Raw genomic sequence first — 22500 nt, 5'->3', positions numbered from 1 at the left:
TACACACACTTACACACACACACACACACGCATACACACGCATGCAAATACACAATTACAGACACGTACAAATGAATCCATATACAATCCACATTTGTACCTTTACATATAAACACACACACATGCACACACACATTCACACACATACACAAACACACACATACACACGCACACACGTGCGCATGCACACACGCGCGTAACCACGTGCATATAAATTACATATGCTCTGACAGACATAGATTTACGCATACAAACCACAAATGATTCCACACACGTACCCTCACGTACAAAAAACATACGGACACATACATACACACTTTCACATAAACGTATATACAAATACACACACACACACATGTATACCCATATGTATAAATATAAATGAATTTAGACAATCCATAAATACAAACATACATAAATAAATACACACATAAAGACAGACAGCTATATAACCGCATACAGGTGCACATATAAATGCACACACACATGTGCACATAGATATGTACACAGAGAAAGATATATATATATACTCTCTTTTTACTCTTTTATTTGTTTCAGTCATGTGACTGTGGCCATGCTGGAGCACCGCCTTTAGTTGAGCAAATCGACCCTGGGACTTATTCTTTTGTAAGCCCAGTACTTATTCTATCGGTCTCTTTTGCCGAACCGCTAAGTTACGGGGACGTAAACACACCAGCATCGGTTGTCAAGCAATGCTAGGGGGACAAACACAAACACACAAACACACATATATATATATACATATATACGACAGGCTTCTTTCAGTTTCCGTCTACGAAATCCACTCACAAGGCATTGGTCGGCCCGGGGCTATAGCAGAAGACACACAGTGGGACTGAACCCAGAACGAACCATGTGGTTGGTTAGCAAGCTACTTACCACACAGCCACTCCTATATATATATATATATATATATATATATATATATATATATATATACTCAAATATATACACATACGTGCACTACAAACATAGTACATACATATACATATAAAGGCATACAAGCGACCAGCTAACCATATATATAATACAAAGTACACATATACACACAAATTCGCACACACGCATACATTAATGCATACACATACAAATGCACATATATGCACACACGTACACACAAAGCTGCATATATAAATACAAATGCACACGCAAACATACATACATACACAGATACCTACATAGAGAAACACACATATTCAAGCATACACATGCGTGCGTACACAAATCGTCATACACGATTATATGTGTACATACGCGCGCACGCACACACACCCAAAGAACCACAAACATGCTAACAGATCACCACGAATACACACACACACACACACGCACACATTCGTAAACATAACACACCAAGAGAAATATAAATTATAACCAAATACAAAAAAAAAAGCCCCCAAAAAAAACAATACCACAAATTTAATTCCTGAAATTGGGATTTTAAAGAATATAAAGAAAAAATTTCGAGGTTTTGTTTACTTTTTCATTTTTCTTATTTATATCATTTTTTTTTCTATTCACTACATCGCCCCACCCTGCCCTGCCCACCACTTCCCACTTCCACATCTACTTTCCCTCTCTCTCTCCCTCCTTTCATATTTTGTCATACTCCCCCACACACACACCTCTCGTCCCCCTCACACCTATTTGCCTTTCTTGTGCTTCTTTCGTTCTTTCTGTCAATTCCCTCTTTGTCTTTCCATATCCAAGAGAACTTTTTTTTTTAAATATAAGGTAAAGTTAATATTTATTGCAAAAACTGAAAAAAATGCACACAAAAATACACTCACTCATGTATGTGTGTGTATATATATATATATATATATATATAGATATATATATATATATACATATATATATATATCATCATCATCATCATTGTTTAGGATCTGCCTTCCATGCTGGCATGGGTGGGATGGTTTGACAGGAGCCCGGCCATGCAAAAGCTTGCATCAGACTTCTGTAACTGTTTTGGCAGGACTTTTACATCTGGATGCCCTTCCTAACACCAACCACCCAGCAGAGTGGCCCTAGTGCTTGGCACCTGTGACGTCGCAACTCATTTCTACAACTGAGTGAACTGGAGCAACGTGAAATAATCTGTCTTGCTCAAGAACACAACATGCAGCCCGGTCCGGGATCCGAACTCACAACCTCATGATCGTAAGCTCGACGCTCTAACCACTGAGCCATGCACCTTCGCATATTATATATATCACGTGATCAGTGGAGGCGCAATGTCCCAGTGGTTAAGGTAGCGGACTTGCGGTCGTAAGATCGCGGTTTTGATTCCCAGACCGGGCGTTGTGCGTGTTTATTGAGCGAAAACACCTAAAGCTCCACAAGGCTCCGGCAGGGGCTGGTGGCGACCCCTGCTGTACTCTTTCACCACAACTTTCTCTCACTCTTTCTTCTCTTGGCCTGCTCACTAATCCAGCGAGGTGGCGTCATTTGAAGGCTAAAACAATACGAAGTGCATTGTGACCAGCAATGTGTAACAACATCTAATAGCCTGGTCGGTCATGTGATATGAATGTGTGTTTTTGTGTTTGTCTCCATCATATGACAACCAGTGTTGGGTTATGTCCCTATAACTTAACAGTTTGGCTAAAGAGACTGATAGAATAAGTACTGGGGGTAATTTGACTAAATCCTTCAAGATAGTGCCCCAGCATGGCCTGAAATAACTAAAAGATAATAAAAGAATATATACATACATACATACACACATGCACACAATCCTACAAAGGATGTACAAAAATCAAACATTTTTAATAAACATAATTTTAACAAAAGCGCTTTTCTCAACAAATGTCAATCAATGAAAAATAAATAAAAGCAAAAACAAAGAAATAATCACACACTAAACAAATATCAGATAATTAATGACTTTTGTTAATGTATAATTTAGTATTTGGTATTTTGGTAAATTTCTTTCAGACAATAGTCACAATATTAAATTCATCTGTAAATTTTGTATTATGTTAATATTTATTATGTATGGTTATTACATTTATACATACTACTTAATCGAAATCGATCAACATCAATGGAATTTTAGCTGTGATACCAGTGCCGGTGGCACGTAAGTGAACCATCCGAACATGGCTGTCGCCAGCACCGCCCCGATGAGCCTCCGTGCCGGTGGCACATAAAAAGCACCATCTGATCGTGGCCGTTTCCAGCCTCGCCTGGCCCCCGTGCCGGTGGCACATAAAAAGCACCATCTGATCGTGGCCATTTGCCAGCGCCGCCCCGACAGGCCTCTGTGCCGGTGGCATGTAAAAAGCACCATCCGATCGTGGCCGTTTGCCAGCCTTGCTTGGCCCCGTGCCGGTGGCACGTAAAAAGCACCCACTACACTCACGGAGTGGTTGGCATTAGGAAGGGCATCCAGCTGTAGAAACATTGCTAGATCAGACTGGGCATATGCAGCCTTCTGGCTTCCCAGACCCCAGTCGAACCATCCAACCCATGCTAGCATGGAAAGCAGATGATGATGATGATATGTGCAGTGTATTATTGTGTATGACAGACAGTGATCTCTCTCTTTCTATCCCTAAACACATGTGTGTGTGTGTGGAGATAATGAGCAAATAAGGAAGAGAGAATATGTACGCATGAAAGATAGCATGCGTCAATGCAGAGGGGTACACACATATACACACACACACACACACATAAGAACACAAGGGGTGTTCTGAATTCACAACAGCTGTTTCGGTAGCATTTTAATGATGCTCTCTTAGTTGACATCATGGTAGAGATCCATGGCACTTTGGGCAAGTGTCTTCTACTATAGCCTCGGGCCGACCAAAGCCTTGTAAGTGGATTTGGTAGACGGAAACTGAAAGAAGCCCGTTGTATACATGTATATATATGTGTGTATGTGTTTGTCCCCCGCAACATTGCTTGACAACCGATGCTGGTGTGTTTACGTCCCCGTAACTTAGCGGTTTGGCATAAGAGACCAATAGAATAAGTACTAGGCTTACAAAGAATAAGCCCTGGGGGGGGGGTCGATTTACTCGACTAAAAGGCGGTGCTCCAGCATGGCCGCAGTCAAATGACTGAAACAAGTAAAAGAGTAAAAAGAGAGAGAGAGTAAAGTGTATGAGCCAATGGCGAAAACTCTTTTCGGTTACTTTATCTGCTGAAAATAGCAGCCAAATCTCGCTCAAATCACACCCTACTGGCAATAAAAAAAAACAACAAAAAAACAAACATAAACATATAAAAGACAAGATGATAAATAACAGTTAGAACAACTACTTTGATCATGCGTCTGCTTGATTAGAACCCTCCTGGGGCTTCAGAATAACATACAGAATAAACCTGTTAGAGTTTGCCTTTGAATATGTTCCACACAAAACATATGCACTGAGGCATGTAAATTTGTATACATGCGTTGATGCATGTAAACTATCATACATGCACTGATGCGTAATAATGTTCACAGAAGCATGCCTTCTCTTATTCGGCAAGCAAACATGTATCTCTTTTGTTTATATTTCAAATATGATTACAGGGAATAATTAATTTTTGATATAAAGTATAAACTCCACCTCCACCACAAAATGCATTTTTTTTTTATTGATTATTTGTTTCAGTCATTGGAGTGGACTGTGGCCAAGCTGGGGCACCACAAATCAACCTATGTAGTTTGTTACTTAAGGGTGGTCCTTATTCCATTGATCTCTTTGCTGAAATGATTAAGTTATGGAGGATGTAAATAAACCAGTACTGGCTGTCAAGCAGTGACAATACAGTGACAGACCTTGTCCATTAATCAGAAGAAATAAATTTTTCTCACTCCAAAAAGTGGACCCTGTTCCAAAATACTCTTGCTTATGTCTCTGAAGACAGACCTTGTCCATTAATCAGAAGAAATAAATTTTTCTCACCCCAAAAAGTGGACCCTGTTCCAACATACTCTTGCTTATGTCTCTGAAGACAGATCCTTGTCCATTAATCAGAGGAAATAAATTTTTCTCACCCCAAAAAGTGGACCCTGTTCTAACATACTCTTTGCTTATGTCTTTGAAGACAAACCTTGTCCATTAATCAGAAATAAATTTTTCTCACCCCAAAAAGTGGACCCTGTTCCAAAATACTCTTGCTTATGTCTTTGGGGACAGACCTTGTCCATTAATCAGAGGAAATAAATTTTTCTCACCCCAAAAAGTGGACCCTGTTCCAAAATACTCTTGCTTATATCTCTGAAGACAGACCCTGTCTATTAATCAGAAGAAATAAAATTTTCTCACCCCAAAAAGTGGACCCTGTTCCAAAATACTTTTGCTTATGTCTTTGAAGACAGACCTTGTCCATTAATCAGAAGAAATAAATTTTTCTCACCCCAAAAAGTGGACCCTGTTCCAAAATACTCTTGCTTATGTCTCTGAAGACAGGCCTTGTCCATTAATCAGAGAAAATAAAATTTTTCTTGCTTTACAAACCTCTTTAACTGTTTTCAGACAATCCCAGCCCATCTACTCAGACACTGGTTTCAATAAATTTTATCATCTATTTTCTGACCCTTGCTAAATATCTTTGCACTCTGCATTTACAAACGTAATTAACTGCTCTCTGTCAATACAGACAGTCATTAATTTCTTTTGAACTTAGTTTTATATTCTTTCCCAGTCAATATGTTACAACGAAAGGCAGTGAACTTAGCAGAATCATTAGAACATCAGATAAAATGCTTAACACCTTCTGGCTCTTAATGTTTTGAGTTCAAATCCTGCTGAGGTCAACTTTTCCTTTCATCCTTCCAAGGTCAATAAAATAACTGAAGTTGATATAATCAACTTGTCCTACTACCCTAAAAAATTGTTGACTTTGGAACCAGCAAAGAATTGGTATTCCATTCAGGGGTAATGTCCTGAACTCATTCTTATAGACACCATGAAAGCTGTGTACTCATCCTTATGAGTCCTAGGGGTCAAGAAGACAAAAAAATTCGAAAGATATTACAATGTACCCCGTCTGAATTATAAAACTTGCCCCATTCAGTTTTGGTTCATTAACTAAAATGAGTTCTGCTTCTTCTGCAAAAATGACCATGTCACTACAAGCAAACAGGAAAGTCTCAACAAAACATGCTAGAAATAGTAGCCAAATCTATCTCAAATAAAATACCACTGGCTTACATAAAAAAAGAAGACATTAGATAATGTCTGGGACTTATTTTATCGGTTTCTATTTGTCAATCTGTTATGTTACAGGTTATAAAGAGACACAACATAAGTAACATGCAATCTATGCTAGCATGGAAAACAAACATATGATGATGATGATGATAAAGTCTACCAAAAGCTACAACAGAAGTAACTTGCCCAAGGTGCTGTGTTGTGGAATTGAACCTACATTCACGTAGTTGCAAAATGAAGTCCTCAACAACACTGTTGGTCAGTCTACATTACTCTGTAAAAAGCATAGGGTCCGTTTCCCAGTTTCTCTGGCATATATATTCCTCCTTGGACAGGACATCAGTCTGCCGCAGGGTTACTAAGTTTTACCAGCTGAGTGGACTGGAGCAATGTGAAATGAAGTGTTTTGCTCAAGAACACAACACGTCACCCAGTCCAGGAATCGAAACCGCAATCCCGTGATCATGAGTTCAACACTCTAACCACTAAGCTACGCACCTCTGCTCAACCAGAGTGATGCTATCAGCATAAAAGTCTGCAAATGTGCATGATGGTCTACACAAAGTCAAGGAAAATATTCCATTCATTGAAAAGGATGTAAAAATGGTCGGATGAAAGAAAGAAGTCAGAAACCAAGAATCACGTTGTCTTTGGTGACTATTTTGTCAAAGAAACAGAAATTCACTATTTTATGCACAAATACACACACACACACATTTATAAACACACATATATGCAAAAACTCATAAATGCACAAATACATATATATATATACACAAATACACACACATACGCATACAAGTACACACAATCACACACAACAGAGACATGGAAACATGCAATTCTTGCCTATTGGCTGATTATTTGTAAGATTCTAATAGAATGGATGCAAAAGAGAAGCAATATAAAACATCCCAGACAATAGCAAGACTTGGAGAAATGAAGATAAAAGAGACGGAAAGAGCGAAAGAGACGGAAAGAGCGAAAGAGAGGCAGAGTGAGTGAGTGAGGGAGGGAGGGGGGAGGGAGGGAGGGAGGGAGAGAGGGAGATGGTTTTTGCTGCCAGCTGGACAAAATAACATTGAAATGGTCTGTACCTAATCACAGGACAGACGAGAATAAAAGAAACTGCTCTCTCTCATTCTCTCTCTCTCTCTCTCTCTCTCTCTCTGTCACCTGTCTATTCACCACATATATAATGATAAACTTGTAAATGAGAGAGAGAGAGAGAAAGAGAAAGAGAGAGATGTTTAGGAATCTATTTTATGGCTTCCAAGAAAAACTTAAATGGAAATGATTCAAGAATTTTTGAAAAAAACAAAAAAAAACCACGAGAAAAAATCTCAAAAAACTGAGAATAAAAAAGATGTAATTAGCACTTAGTTACTATTAGCAAAGTTGTTTGATAGAGAGAGACAGGGGAGAGAAGGGGGGAAGAAGGACGTGACTGTTTAACCCTTTCATTACCATATTTCTGTTGAGATGCTCTGTGTTTCTTTCAATTAATTTTAAATATAACAAAGAATTTAGTAAACTAACTTAGTTATCTTTAAGCTAGAAATAGGAACATAAATTGTGACTAAAATTTGGTGGAAGATTTTAATTCAGAACTTTTGGAAACAAGATATTTGGGATCTTTACCTTTTGACCGACAAATTTTTAAAATAATTTTTTGTAACTAAACACTTTCAAACTTCGTATACTGGTAGAATGCGTCACATAAAACATCTTTTACTCTTGGTGTTGAGAAAATTCTGTATTTAGGAAGTTATTTCATAGTGCTAGTGCATGCATATACAGCTGTGTGTGCACATACATGCGAGTACTGTCCAAATCTCTGACCAATCACATACAGCTAGCTGGCATTCAATTGGCGTATCAAATTTCAGGCATTTTGATTGGGTTTTGGATAGAAAATTCACAAAAAAGTCACTTCTATTGATTTTTTAATGGCTTTGCAGGGTGACTGGGGAAATGTAAAGATGTGCACGACCACCCTTGGACGGTTTTGAATGACCATAGAAAGTGCGAGCCCTCTAACTGAAAAATTGTGGATTTGTATAAAGGACATGCACACACACACACACACACATTTTGCCGTTTATATATATAGAGATTCTATTGGTCTGTTTTGCTGAACCGCTAAGTTATGGGGACATAAACACACCACCATCAGTTGTTGAAAAAGTAAATTTAATTTTTTTTTTTTTTTTTCAAAAGTATCATTAAAGGAAACAACAAACAAAATTCCAACCAAAGTAGGCGTGTCAAAAGTTAATGATAATGTGACAGACAAGAGAGGGTGTGTTGAAAGTTTAATAACAGATAAAAGTAGGCGTGTTGGAAGTTCATTGATGTTCATGATTGCCAAAAGTGGGTGTGTCATAAACTGGTGATAATATAACAGACAAAAATGGAAAAATGGGTGGGTCAAAAGTTTTGTCATAACAGATAAAAGTGGGTGGGTCAAAGGCTAATGATATTACAGCAGACAAAAGTGGGTACTCTCTCTTTACTCTTTTTACTCTTTTACTTGTTTGAGTCATTTGACTGTGGCCATGCTGGAGCACCGCCTTTAATCGAGCAACTTGACCCCGGGACTTATTCTTTTGTAAGCCCAGTACTTATTCTATCGGTCTCTTTTGCCGAACCGCTAGGTAACGGGGACATAAACACACCAGCATCGGTTGTCAAGCAATGCTAGGGAGACAAACACAGACACACAAACACACACACGCATATATATATATATACATATAAACGACGGGATTCTTTTCAGTCTCCGTCTACCAAATCCACTCACAAGGCATTGGTCGCCCGAGGCTATAGTAGAAGACACTCGCCCAAGGTGCCACGCAGTGAAACTGAACCCGGAACCATGTGGTTGGTAAGCAAGCTACTAACCACACAGCCACTCCAGCGCCAAAAGCTCACAAATAATATTCAAGGTAATCATTGAAATTTCAGGGATAACATAACAGACAAAAAAAAGACTGAAAATCAAAAATGAGAGAGAGAATAAGGAAAAAATTTAGAAAGCAAAGTCAGAAATGCCAGTAAATTGTCCTACCTTTTATATTCAAGGCCATTGGTGAGAACCTCATCCAACTTGCTGATTAGCACAGAATTGCCAATAGCCAAGTCCCGCATTCTTTTCATGGAAAATTTCAAATAATACCAGAATTCTACAATGTCATTTTCTACTTTTCGCCCAAGTACTTCATGTTTTTCTGAAGGCGTAGTAGAACATGCTGTAAGGAGAAAGAAAAGGGACCAGAGTAAATATCTTAGAATTATATTGGTAATGCTAGACAGGATGAGAGAGAGAGAGAGAGATGCTATTCTGTGAACACTGAAAATAAAAGTACAAGAAACCATTGCATGTTAATATGATTGAGAATTGGTATGATGACAACCATGATGATAATACTGATGATGATGATGATCATCATCATCATCATCATTTAGCGCCCACTTTCCATGCTAGCATGGGTTGTACGGTTCAACTGGGGTCTGTGAAGCCAGAAGGCTGCACCAGGCCCAGTCTGATCTGGCAACGTTTCTACGGCTGGATGCCCTTCCTAACGCCAACCACTCTGTGAATGTAGTGGGTGCTTTTTACGTGCCAGATGAGGCTGGCAAACGGCCACGATCGGATTGTGCTTTTTACGTGCCACCGGCACGGGGGCGAGGCAAGGCTGGCAACGACCATGATTGGATAATACTGGGGTCAATGTAATCAACTTGCTCCCACCCCTTTCCAAAACTGCTGGTTTGTGCCAGAATTTGAAATCCTTATTGACAATACAACTGGTTCCTGTATATCCACGTTGATCTGATGGATGTTGAGTCACAGTCACCCAGTGTTGCAGCGAGCATCTAGAAAAATCTGGAGCATCAACAAACACATTTATATCTGATGATTACAATTTAATAATGTTCATTGTTGAAGTGTTTCTGTTTACATTTTATTTCAGAAAATCTGGTAAATCGAACTTTAGTTATATTGCAAAGGAAACAGAACGGCACAACCAACGCTGCTGCCGACGCCAACACCACTGTGCATCTATTTGAAAAATCCACCCCCACCACACGAAAAAAAAAAAGAAGGAAAGAAAAAAAAGACACACGAGAGTATATCTGCAATGTCGGAATGCTGTTTTCACATTGATTTGGAATATCAATAGACTCCGATGCCTACAACAGTGCAATCAGACTTGCTTCAGTACAAAAGAAAACCTCAATCAACTCTGGGAATACAGCATGCCAATAGACTTGAAGTAGTTTATGCTTAAGTACCATATATACATTACATATATATATATATATTATATATATATATATATATAATGATACATATACATATATGTGTGTGTGTGTGTATGTATATATATATATATATATATACATATATGTGGGTCTGTGTGTGTGTATATATATATATATACATATATGTGTATGTGTGTATATATACATATATATATATACATATAAACGACGGGATTCTTTTCAGTCTCCGTCTACCAAATCCACTCACAAGGCATTGGTCGCCCGAGGCTATAGTAGAAGACACTCGCCCAAGGTGCCACGCAGTGAAACTGAACCCGGAACCATGTGGTTGGTAAGCAAGCTACTAACCACACAGCCACTCCAGCGCCAAAAGCTCACAAATAATATTCAAGGTAATCATTGAAATTTCAGGGATAACATAACAGACAAAAAAAAGACTGAAAATCAAAAATGAGAGAGAGAATAAGGAAAAAATTTAGAAAGCAAAGTCAGAAATGCCAGTAAATTGTCCTACCTTTTATATTCAAGGCCATTGGTGAGAACCTCATCCAACTTGCTGATTAGCACAGAATTGCCAATAGCCAAGTCCCGCATTCTTTTCATGGAAAATTTCAAATAATACCAGAATTCTACAATGTCATTTTCTACTTTTCGCCCAAGTACTTCATGTTTTTCTGAAGGCGTAGTAGAACATGCTGTAAGGAGAAAGAAAAGGGACCAGAGTAAATATCTTAGAATTATATTGGTAATGCTAGACAGGATGGAGAGAGAGAGAGAGAGAGATGCTATTCTGTGAACACTGAAAATAAAAGTACAAGAAACCATTGCATGTTAATATGATTGAGAATTGGTATGATGACAACCATGATGATAATACTGATGATGATGATCATCATCATCATCATCATTTAGCGCCCACTTTCCATGCTAGCATGGGTTGTACGGTTCAACTGGGGTCTGTGAAGCCAGAAGGCTGCACCAGGCCCAGTCTGATCTGGCAACGTTTCTACGGCTGGATGCCCTTCCTAACGCCAACCACTCTGTGAATGTAGTGGGTGCTTTTTACGTGCCAGATGAGGCTGGCAAACGGCCACGATCGGATTGTGCTTTTTACGTGCCACCGGCACGGGGGCGAGGCAAGGCTGGCAACGACCATGATTGGATAATACTGGGGTCAATGTAATCAACTTGCCCCCACCCCTTTCCAAAACTGCTGGTTTGTGCCAGAATTTGAAATCCTTATTGACAATACAACTGGTTCCTGTATATCCACGTTGATCTGATGGATGTTGAGTCACAGTCACCCAGTGTTGCAGCGAGCATCTAGAAAAATCTGGAGCATCAACAAACACATTTATATCTGATGATTACAATTTAATAATGTTCATTGTTGAAGTGTTTCTGTTACATTTTATTTCAGAAAATCTGGTAAATCGAACTTTAGTTATATTGCAAAGGAAACAGAACGGCACAACCAACGCTGCTGCCGACGCCAACACCACTGTGCATCTATTTGAAAAATCCACCCCCACCACACGAAAAAAAAAAAGAAGGAAAGAAAAAAAAGACACACGAGAGTATATCTGCAATGTCGGAATGCTGTTTTCACATTGATTTGGAATATCAATAGACTCCGATGCCTACAACAGTGCAATCAGACTTGCTTCAGTACAAAAGAAAACCTCAATCAACTCTGGGAATACAGCATGCCAATAGACTTGAAGTAGTTTATGCTTAAGTACCATATATACATTACATATATATATATATATATATATATATATATATATATATATATACATATATGTGTGTGTGTGTGTATGTATATATATATATATATATATATACATATATGTGGGTCTGTGTGTGTGTATATATATATATATATACATATATGTGTATGTGTGTATATATACATATATATATATACATACATATATAGTGTGTGTGTGTTTATATATATATATGTATATATATATATACACACATGTATACATATATATATATATTATGATATATATATATCTATATATTTCTATAATGTTTATATATATGTATGTGTATATATATGTATATTACATATATATACTTAAATATGTGTTTGTGTATAAATATATATATATATATATATATATATATATATATATAGAATATACACATGCATTTATATATGTATATATGTAAATATGTATACATATATAATGTATATGTATGCATGTGGTGTGTATATATATATATAGATAGATAGATATATAGATATAGATATATATATAGATATATATATAAATGCACACACATAGACACAAATGTATAGAGGAATAAATAAAAAATAGCCGAATGTAAATTTGAAAAATAACGAAACAAAACAAAAAAAACAGGAAAAGAAATTATAACATTAATCTACTGTCATTTAATAGGTTATATATTTTTATTTAACTTTTTTTTTTCAACTCAATCTAAAGAAACACCACACACAGAGACACACAGACAGATATACGCGTGCACATACGCACGCATACACGTTCGTATATATATACACAGATGCACACATACATACGCAAAAATATGACAAAGCAAAATCCCTAAAGTATAGATTGATTTTTTTTTTGTTTTTTAACAAATTCTTATATTTAGAGATTTCCAGCCATATTTTTGATGGTTGCTCTGGGTGGTGGTGGTGGTGGTGGTGGTGGTGGTGGTGGTGGGTGGTAATGGTTGTGAAGATGATAATGATGCTGATGATAGCAGTGATGATGATGGTGGTGGTGGTGGTGGGTGGTAGTGGTTGTGAAGATGATAATGATGCTGATGATAGCAGTGATGATGATGGTGGTGGTGGTGGGTGGTAGTGGTTGTGAAGATGATAATGATGCTGATGATAGCAGTGATGATGATGGTGGTGGTGGTGGGTGGTAGTGGTTGTGAAGATGATAATGATGCTGATGATAGCAGTGATGATGATGGTGGTGGTGGTGGGTGGTAGTGGTTGTGAAGATGATAATGATGCTGATACAGTGATGATGATGGTGGTGGTGGTGGTGGGTGGTAGTGGTTGTGAAGATGATAATGATGCTGATGATAGCAGTGATGATGATGGTGGTGGTGGTGGGTGGTAGTGGTTGTGAAGATGATAATGATGCTGATGATAGCAGTGATGATGATGGTGGTGGTGGTGGGTGGTAGTGGTTGTGAAGATGATAATGATGCTGATAACAGTGATGATGATGGTGGTGGTGGTGGTGGTGGTGCTGATGATTATGGAAATGACGAATGACAGGGATGATGGTAGCAGCGATGGTGATGATGACGAGGATGCTGATTGTGATAACGATGATGAAAGCAGCGAAATGATGGTGGTAGTAGTAGTGGTGGTGGTGGTGGTGGAGATGACAGTGGTGATGATATCAATGATGACAGTAAGGATGGAAGTGATGATGATGATGACAATGGTAGTGATGATGGAGATGATGAAGGCCATGATGGTGGTGGTGGTGGTAGTGACGATGATGATGATTGTTAACGATGTGGCAGTGATGATAGCAGTAGCCATGACAATGACTGATCATGACGAATGATGACGATGACGATGATGATGAAGATGGTGAGTAGCTACTGTAGAAATCATAGAATTTCAGCTGATGTGGCAGCTGTAGATTGAGAAAGCAACATCCAAACTATCAGGAATATTGAATCATATAACATAAGCATGCATACATACACACACACACACTTATATATATATACCAATACGTACAGCTATATGTATATATATATATATAGGCATAGGAATGGCTGTGTGGTAAGTAGCTTGCTTACCAACCACATGGTTTGGGGTTCAGCCCCACTGTGTGGCACCTTGGGCAAGTGTCTTCTACTATAGCCTCGGTCCGACCAAAGCCTTGTGAGTGGATTTGGTAGACGGAAACTGAAAGAAGCCTGCCATATATATATATGTGTGTGTGTGTGTGTGTGTGTGTGTGAGTGTATATGTTTGTGTGCCTGTGTTTGTACCCCCAACATTGTTTGACAACTGATGCCGGTGTGTTTACATCCCCGTAACTTAGCAGTGCAGCAAAAGAGACCGATAGAATAAGTACTAGGCTTACAAAGAATAAATCCTGGGGTCGATTTGCTCAATTAAAGGCAGTGCTCCAGCATGGCCACAGTCAAATGACTGAAACAGGTAAAAGAGGCCAAATGAGTAAACCTATGACTGAAACAAATAAAAGAATACAAGAATACATATATGTGTGTGTGTGTGTGTGTGTGTATGCATATATGTGTATGCAAACCAGAATAAGGCAGCAGTAAACTCAGCAGAAGACTTGAGGAGTGTTTGCATGTATCTGCGTGGACTGGAATAGTGCAGGATTGAGGTGCAGAACAGATGCTACAACGACAACAACAACTATTACGAGAGTGAACAAATATAATTATTCTTTTGAAGTGAAGGAGTCGCAATATTTATGCTGCCGTTCCTCAAAACAGTTTTATCGACACAAGGAAAACGAAACGGTTACAAACAAGAAGCAGAAAGCCAGGATGTAGACTAAGCTTCATTGGACCATCTTCTTCTTCTTCTTGTTCATGTTCTTCTTTGTAATGGTTTAGTCATAAACAGGAAGGGGACCATGACTAAGAGTCTGTGTGATCATAATTTATAAATGTTTGTCAAAATTTTACTTGTTTCGGTCACTGGACTGCAGCTGTGCTAGGGCACAACATAAAAGGGTTTACCTCAGTGGGTCTCAACCGGGGTGTGTATGGCCCCTGAGGGTCCATATAAGACCTTCTGGGGGTCTGTGCAACAAAATAGTAAATTGGGAATCCACAAAAGTATTTTAAGGGCCCTTCAAAAGACTGCAGCTGTGCTGGGGCACAACATAAAAAGGTTTAACTCAGTGGTTCTCAACCGGGGTGTGTATGGCCCCTGAGGGTCCATATAAGACTTTCTGGGGGTCCGTGCAACAAAATACTAAAATGAGGATCCACAAAAGTATTTTAAGGGCCCTTGAAAAGATTTTGCTTTAGCTGTATGTATTGGTATATATTGCAAGAAACAGCTAGGGTCCTTTCTCCAACCTTTTTACACAGATCCACCAACACAAGTTTTATGTATGAGATTTTAAAAAAAAAGAGAATTTTGAGAGAAATTTCTCCAAAACTATCTGTGGATGCAAAGTTTTAGCACCACTAGAGTATAAATCTAGACATGATAGAGTTGGCCACTATCTGCACTGGATATGTCGGCATTACAAAATCAGAATTGCTGATGGTACAAGCACCATCCTGAGGCTGTAACCGAGGGAGAAAATGTAATGATTCTTTTGGAATTTCCAGTACACACAGACCAGATCATCAAAGCCAATGAAATTGTTGTGAAAGCTGAAACAATAAAGTCTGTTTGTTTATTGACTGACACGAGCATACCTTGTGATCATAGTATCTAGGCAAAAGAATTTGATAAACTCAGAAAATATAAAGATTTGCTAATCAAAAATCAAAAAGATGTGGCATCTCAAGATGGTTGCAATACCAGTGATCGTAGAAGCACTTGGAATGATCAAAAAAGGAATTGAAAATTATCGAGGATGATCTCTGGTTTACCATCCATGCAGAAAGAGCAAAAAGTTGTCTTTAATGATATGTCACACATACTGAGAAGAGCCTTGTCACTGTGAACTTTATTTTACCCCTTATTTTCTTTGTTTTCTTTTTTTCCCCCCTTCTTTCCTTTGTCTTTCTTCCTTTTTATTTTCTATCACATGACTTTGTACATGAATAATCTGGTGAGTGGCTTTTTATGGCCTACGAATGTATACAGTGAGTTTCTTTGCCCTAGGAGTTGGGAAGACACTCAGCAAGAAATGGAAACAAAACTGAAAAAAGATGATGATGATGATAATAATAATAATAATTGCTTTTTGGACTGAAATTTGAGGGAAAGAGTTAGTACTAGACAAGTACTTTATTCTACTGACTACCCAAATGGATAAAAGACAAAGTTGACCTCAGCAGGAATTGAACTCGGAATGTAAAGAGCCAGAAGAAATAAGAAATAATTAAGCATTTTTGTCTGGTGCACTAATGATTCTACCAGATTATCTTCACATCTTCATCATCATCATTTAGCGTCCGCTTTCTATGCTAGCATGGGTTGGACGGTTCAACTGGGGTCTGGGAAGCCAGAAGGCTGCACCAGGCCCAGTGTAATCTGGCAATGTTTCTACAGCTGGATGCCTTTCCTAACGCCAACCACTCCATGAGTGTAGTGGGTGCTTTCTACGTGCCGCCGGCACAGTTGCCAGAAGGGGCTGGCAAACGGCCATGGTCAGATGGTGCTTTTTATGTGCCACCGCCATGGGGGCCAGGCGAGGCTGGCAACGGACACGATTGGATGGTGCTTTTTACATGCCACCGGCACGGTGGCCAGGCGAGACTGGCAATGGCCACGATTCACATTGAAATAAATTAACTGAAATGTGCATCAATTCAAAAGAGAGTACAGACAGTATTAGTAATTCTAGTTTTGGTACAATGACATAAAGGTGAAGGGTGGGAATCGACTACACTGACCCCCTGTGAAGAGCTGGTATTTATTTTATCGATCTCGAAAGTATACCTCGGTATTGATAATGATTTCAAAGTTTGTTACAAGGCCACCAATATTGGGGGAGGAGATAAGTTGATTACATTGACCCCTCAGTGCTCAAGTGGTAGTTATTTTATTGACCCCCTAAGGGATGAAAAGCAAAGTGGATTTTGGCAGAATTTGAACTTAGAACATAAAGATGTACAAAAGGCTGCTAAGGATTTTGCCCAACAGAGTAACAATTCTGCCAGCTTGCTGCCTTGTAGATATGAAATAATAATTGTGGTCCATGTATGTAAAAGATGTGGCGGATGACAAGTTGGGTAATGAAAAATGCCAAATGACCCTAAATGGAAGCAAAAAAAAAAAGTCAAGAAGGATCAGTGGAGAAATGGTGAAAGTTGATCTCAGGAAGATGAATAAGTTGGTGATTTTTCATTCAGCATGCCATTCAGAAAGTCCTCTGGGCTGAAGTTTACCAATGACTGATATACTCTCTATATAAAAAAAATTACTTTTAATGGAATGGCCATGATTGGGATGTCTTTGACCATAAGTCTGCTGGATCAGGGCTGACTTAGAGCTAACAATAGCAACTGTTACCATCATCATCATCATTTAAAATCTTTTGTCCATGCTGGCATGGGCTGGACAGTTTGTCCAGGGCTGGTAAGCTGAAGTGCTGCACCAGACCGCAGTCTGATTTGGCATGGTTTCTATGGCTGGATGCTCTTCCTAACACACACTACTCCGAGAGTGTGATGGGTGCTTTTACATGCCACTGGCATAGGTCCCAATTGTGTGACACCAGTATCTTCCATGACTACGATTTCACTTGGTTTGATGGGTCTTCTATTCAAGGACGGCATACTGCCAAAGGTCTTGGTCATTTGTCATTGCCTCTGTGAGGCCCAATGATCAAAGGGTGCTTTTTACGTGCCACTAGCACAGGTGCTAGTTACTCTTTTACTTGTTCCAGTCATTTAAATGCGGCCATGCTGGAGCACCACCTTTAGTCCAGCAAATCGACCCCAGGACTTATTCTTTGTAAGCCGAGTACTTATTCTATCAGTCTCTTTTGCTGAACCGCTAAGTTATGGGGACATAAACACGCCAGCATCGGTTGTCAAGTGATGTTGGGGGGACAAACACTGACACACAAACACACACACATATATATATATATATATATATATATATATATATATATATATATATATATATATATATATATACATATATACAATGGGCTTATTTCAGTTTCTGTCTACCAAATCCATCCACAAGGCTTTGGTTGGCCCGAGGCTATAGTAGAAGACACTTGCCCAAGGTGTCACGCAGTGGGACTGAACTCGGAACCATGTGGCTGGTAAGCAAGCTACTTACCACACAGCCACTCCTGTGTCTATGTGATACTGGCATCGGCCACATTACCTCTGTGAGGCCCAATGCTCGAAAGGTGCTTTTTACATGCCCCTAGGACAGGTGCTAGTTATGTGACACTGGCATCGGCCACAATTTGAATTGTACAGTTGCATTCTCCAGTGGTTGTTTACAACTAAAAAGCAGATAAGACACGAGTTTGAGGGATCTACATGTCTGAGTGAACGGTCATCGCGGAAATGCTTCTGATCGTAAATCTGACCAACCAGAGAATGACCAGGAGCCAAAACAACAATAGCAGCATCAGAGAATTGCTAGAATATGGAGAGAACCGTTCAGGATGAGAGTACAAATGCTTGTTCCTACCATCAACATCATCATCATAAACTACCAATAGGATGACAATGATAATGATGATAATCCATCATCATCATCATCATCATCATCATCATCATCATCGTTACCACCACCACTATTTTCATGCAACAATTTCAATAACACTAGTGCTAGAAGCCCTACTAGCATCATCATTGACATCATCATCATCATCACCACCAAAGACCTCATCACTACTGCAATCACCAACATCCATGGTACCACCACCACCACTATCACCATCACCGCTACCATCCTCATCTCCAAGACAGGCATAGCCATCATAATAGCCATAATTGGCAAAGCAAAATACATGTGAATATCGAGAGAGTTGTCAGCCATTCTAATCAATGCATACATTTTCAAAAAAATCAATATTGTATCATTGAATGGATGGTTAAAAAGTAGACAAAAGCTAAGGGGGGTGGAGTGGCAGGCAGAAAGGGGGTGGGGCAGCCAATTAAAACTACAACAAAGTGGGTGGGGGGTGGAAATATAATAACAAGATCAATACAAACACGCATGTGTGTGTGTATACATACATATGCGTAGGAGACACAAACATGCACAGATACACACACACACAAATAGTTTATATACACACGCATTAGTATACACACACATACACACACACATTCCATTTGAGAACAAACTGACCCTGATTCAATCTAAAAGATACAATTTTACAAACCAGATAAAATAACTTACTAAACTTATAACAAAGGATGGATATATATATATATATATGTGTGTATATATATGTATATATATATTTATGCATGAGATAAAATAACAGCATATAATAACGGTATATACTAAACACATAATGAAGAAAAACAATAGAATATTTTTAAAAAATGGTGTGTGTATATATTAAATTTATAATAAAATGAAATAATAGTATCTATTAAAAAATTAAGAGAACACCATTCATGTTTGAAATATTTATAAAATTCATTTTGCAATATGGATTGACCATTAGTATTGTAGTAGTAGTAGTAGTAGTAGTAGTAGTAGTAGTAGTAGTAGTAGTAGTAATAGTAGTAGTAGTTCTTTATTGTTTTTTGTAACTGCTATTATAAAGACAGTGAACCGTTGGATTGGTTAAAGCATCAGACAAAATGCCTTGCAGTATAGCTCTGAGTTCAAATCTCACAAAGGATACACTTTGCCTAAGGTGTTGATGAAATAAGACTATTGGAGTCAACGGGATCAACTAAATCCGTCCCCTCAAAAACTTACTGGAAGCTCTTGGAGGCAGGGTCTTCCCAGTGTGCATTCGGTGAAATTTTAGCAGCTACAGACCAGACGTATGAGTTGGTGTTTTTGAGGTTGTATATTTGTTTTTGCCGTTGTTTGTGATGTTGAAAATAATGTTATCTAAGCAGGCGTAGCTAATCTTAACATTATGGCTATTAAAGACTTTATGATACTTATGGGCATTTGAGATATGCTGGTTATTTAAGCTGGCAGAAACGTTAGCACAACAGGCGAAGTGCTTAGTGATATTTCGTTTGCTGCTACATTCTGAGTTCAAATTCCACCGAGGTCAAGCTTTGCCTTTCATCTCTTCGGGGTCGATTAAATAAGTACCAGTTATGTACTAGGGTAGATATAATCGACTTAATCCGTTTGTCTGTCCTTGTTTATCCCCTCTGTGTTTAGCCCCTTGTGGGTAGTAAAGAAATAGGTATTTCGTATGCTGCTACATTCTAAGTTCAAATTCCGCCGAGGTCGACTTTGCCTTTCATCTTTTCGGAGTCGATTAAATAAGTACCAGTTATGCACTGGGGTTGATATAATCGACTCAATCCATTTGTCTGTCCTTGTTTGTCCCCTCTGTCTGTAGCCCCTTGTGGGCAGTAAAGAAATAAAGAAAGAAAGATTTTATGGTGTTTGTTTCATATATATTCCAGTTACTATCTGATGTCACTGACTTTTGAAATTCTACAAGATGCCAACCACCTGATACTGCTACACACTGCCCTCTACCTCATGAAAGTGTAAGCTATCTAGTATTTCTGTTATCAAACTATTCACATGCACTAAACTGATAAACGAAGCCCCCTCCCCCCCTTTCCTTCACCCCCATACAATATCCATCTCTTAGAAGTTATTTCTAAATGCCCTTTGCTCTCGCTCCATGCATCAGAAGTTATCAAGGTCATGACAACCACTACTGCACTTGCACTAGTTCAAATACTACACACGCACACACACACACAATCAAAATAAAAAGAAGGAAGCTAATAATGAAAATTATTGGTAAATATATAAATAATCATTAAAATAAAGAAATCATTGTAAAAGGGTTTTTTTTATAAAAAAAAATCAATGAATTTCATTTTATGGAAGGACAACATTATAATATTAATGGCGGTACATGGAATGTATTGGCTCATGGTGTGAAGGGGTTGATGCTTTTGCATGTGATGGAGGAAGAGAGTAATGATGACGGATGTAGTACTGGTGATGACATTGGTGCTGGGAGTGGTTTTAGCGGTGGTGCGATAAGGAGAAGTGGCTGAGTAGACTTAAGATCAAATGCATTTGATCATCTGATCACCCTGCTGTAATCATTCCATCTTAAAATTTCAGAAAGTGTTCTTTATTTAAAGGTATGGCTTGAAGGAGTTTTGGCTTCTATTTCGAGCAGGTTGAGGTGACTGCTTAATCCCCTGAGGTAGGCCATACTCGTGAGAGGTTAGTGAGTACGAGTGGCAGAGTTTCTGGCTTTTACAGTGCTAAATATGGAATTTATGATGGTGGTTGTGGTGGTGGTGGTAGGGACGGTGTTGATTGCCATGGAGACAAACCAAGATGAAAATGGAAGAATCGGATGCTGGCAAACCAGATTAAATTCAATATTGTTACTGCATACATTCTTTTTCTTTTCTTTTTTTTCTCTTTTACTTGTTTCAGTCATTTGACTGCGGCCATGCTGGAGCACCGCCTTTAGTCGAGCAAATTGACCCCGGGACTTATTCTTTGTAAGCCCAGTACTTATTCTATCTGTCTTTTTGCCAAACCGCTAAGTGACGGGGACGTAAACACACCAGCATCGGTTGTCAAGCAATGCTAGGGGGACAAACAGACACACAAACACACACGCACATACATATATATACATATATATGACAGGCTTCTTTCAGTTTCCGTCTACCAAATCCACTCACAAGGCTTTGGTCGGCCCAAGGCTATAGTAGAAGACACTTGCCCAAGGTGCCACTCAGTGGGACTATTTACCTATTCAAATTCACATGTACATATATGTATCCGCATTATATATATCATTCTACAAGGAAAAGTTGTAGGCGTAGGAGTGGCTGTGTGATAAGTAGCTTGCTTACCAGCCACATGGTTTTGGGTTCAGTCCCACTGCGTGGCACCTGGGGCAAGTGTGTTCTACTAGAGCCTCGGGCCGACGAAAGCCTTCTGAGTGGATTTGGTAGACGGAAACTGAAAGAAGCCTGTCGTATACATGCATATATAAATATATGTATGTGTGTGTATATGTTTGTCCCCGCCCCAATATCGCTTGACAACTGATGCTGGTGTGTTTATGTTCGGCAAAAGAGACCAATAGAATAAGTACTAGGCTTACAAAGAATAAGTCCTGGGATTGTTTTTTCTTCAACTAAAGGCGGTGCTCCAGTATGGCCGCAGTCAAATGACTAAAACAAG

At 38.8% G+C, this 22500-nt stretch overlaps 1 protein-coding gene across 1 annotated transcript in view; it reads right to left on the bottom strand.

Moving 5' to 3' along the window:
• The window catches only part of LOC115224035 (alpha-(1,6)-fucosyltransferase), a 248718-nt gene that overhangs the window by 67351 nt on the left and 158867 nt on the right, over nt 1-22500 (bottom strand). The window contains exons 4-5 of the mRNA XM_036513073.1: nt 10981-11161; nt 9247-9528 (exon numbers count right to left, since the gene is read on the bottom strand). Of these exons, the coding sequence (XP_036368966.1) occupies nt 9247-9528; nt 10981-11161 (463 nt within the window). The remainder of the gene's footprint in view (nt 1-9246; nt 9529-10980; nt 11162-22500) is intronic.

The sequence above is a fragment of the Octopus sinensis genome, linkage group LG24 (genome assembly GCF_006345805.1).
Source record: "Octopus sinensis linkage group LG24, ASM634580v1, whole genome shotgun sequence".
Lineage (NCBI taxonomy): Eukaryota > Metazoa > Mollusca > Cephalopoda > Octopoda > Octopodidae > Octopus > Octopus sinensis.
Note: the sequence above shows the minus strand (reverse complement) of the source record. Positions and strands in the feature narration are given on the sequence as shown.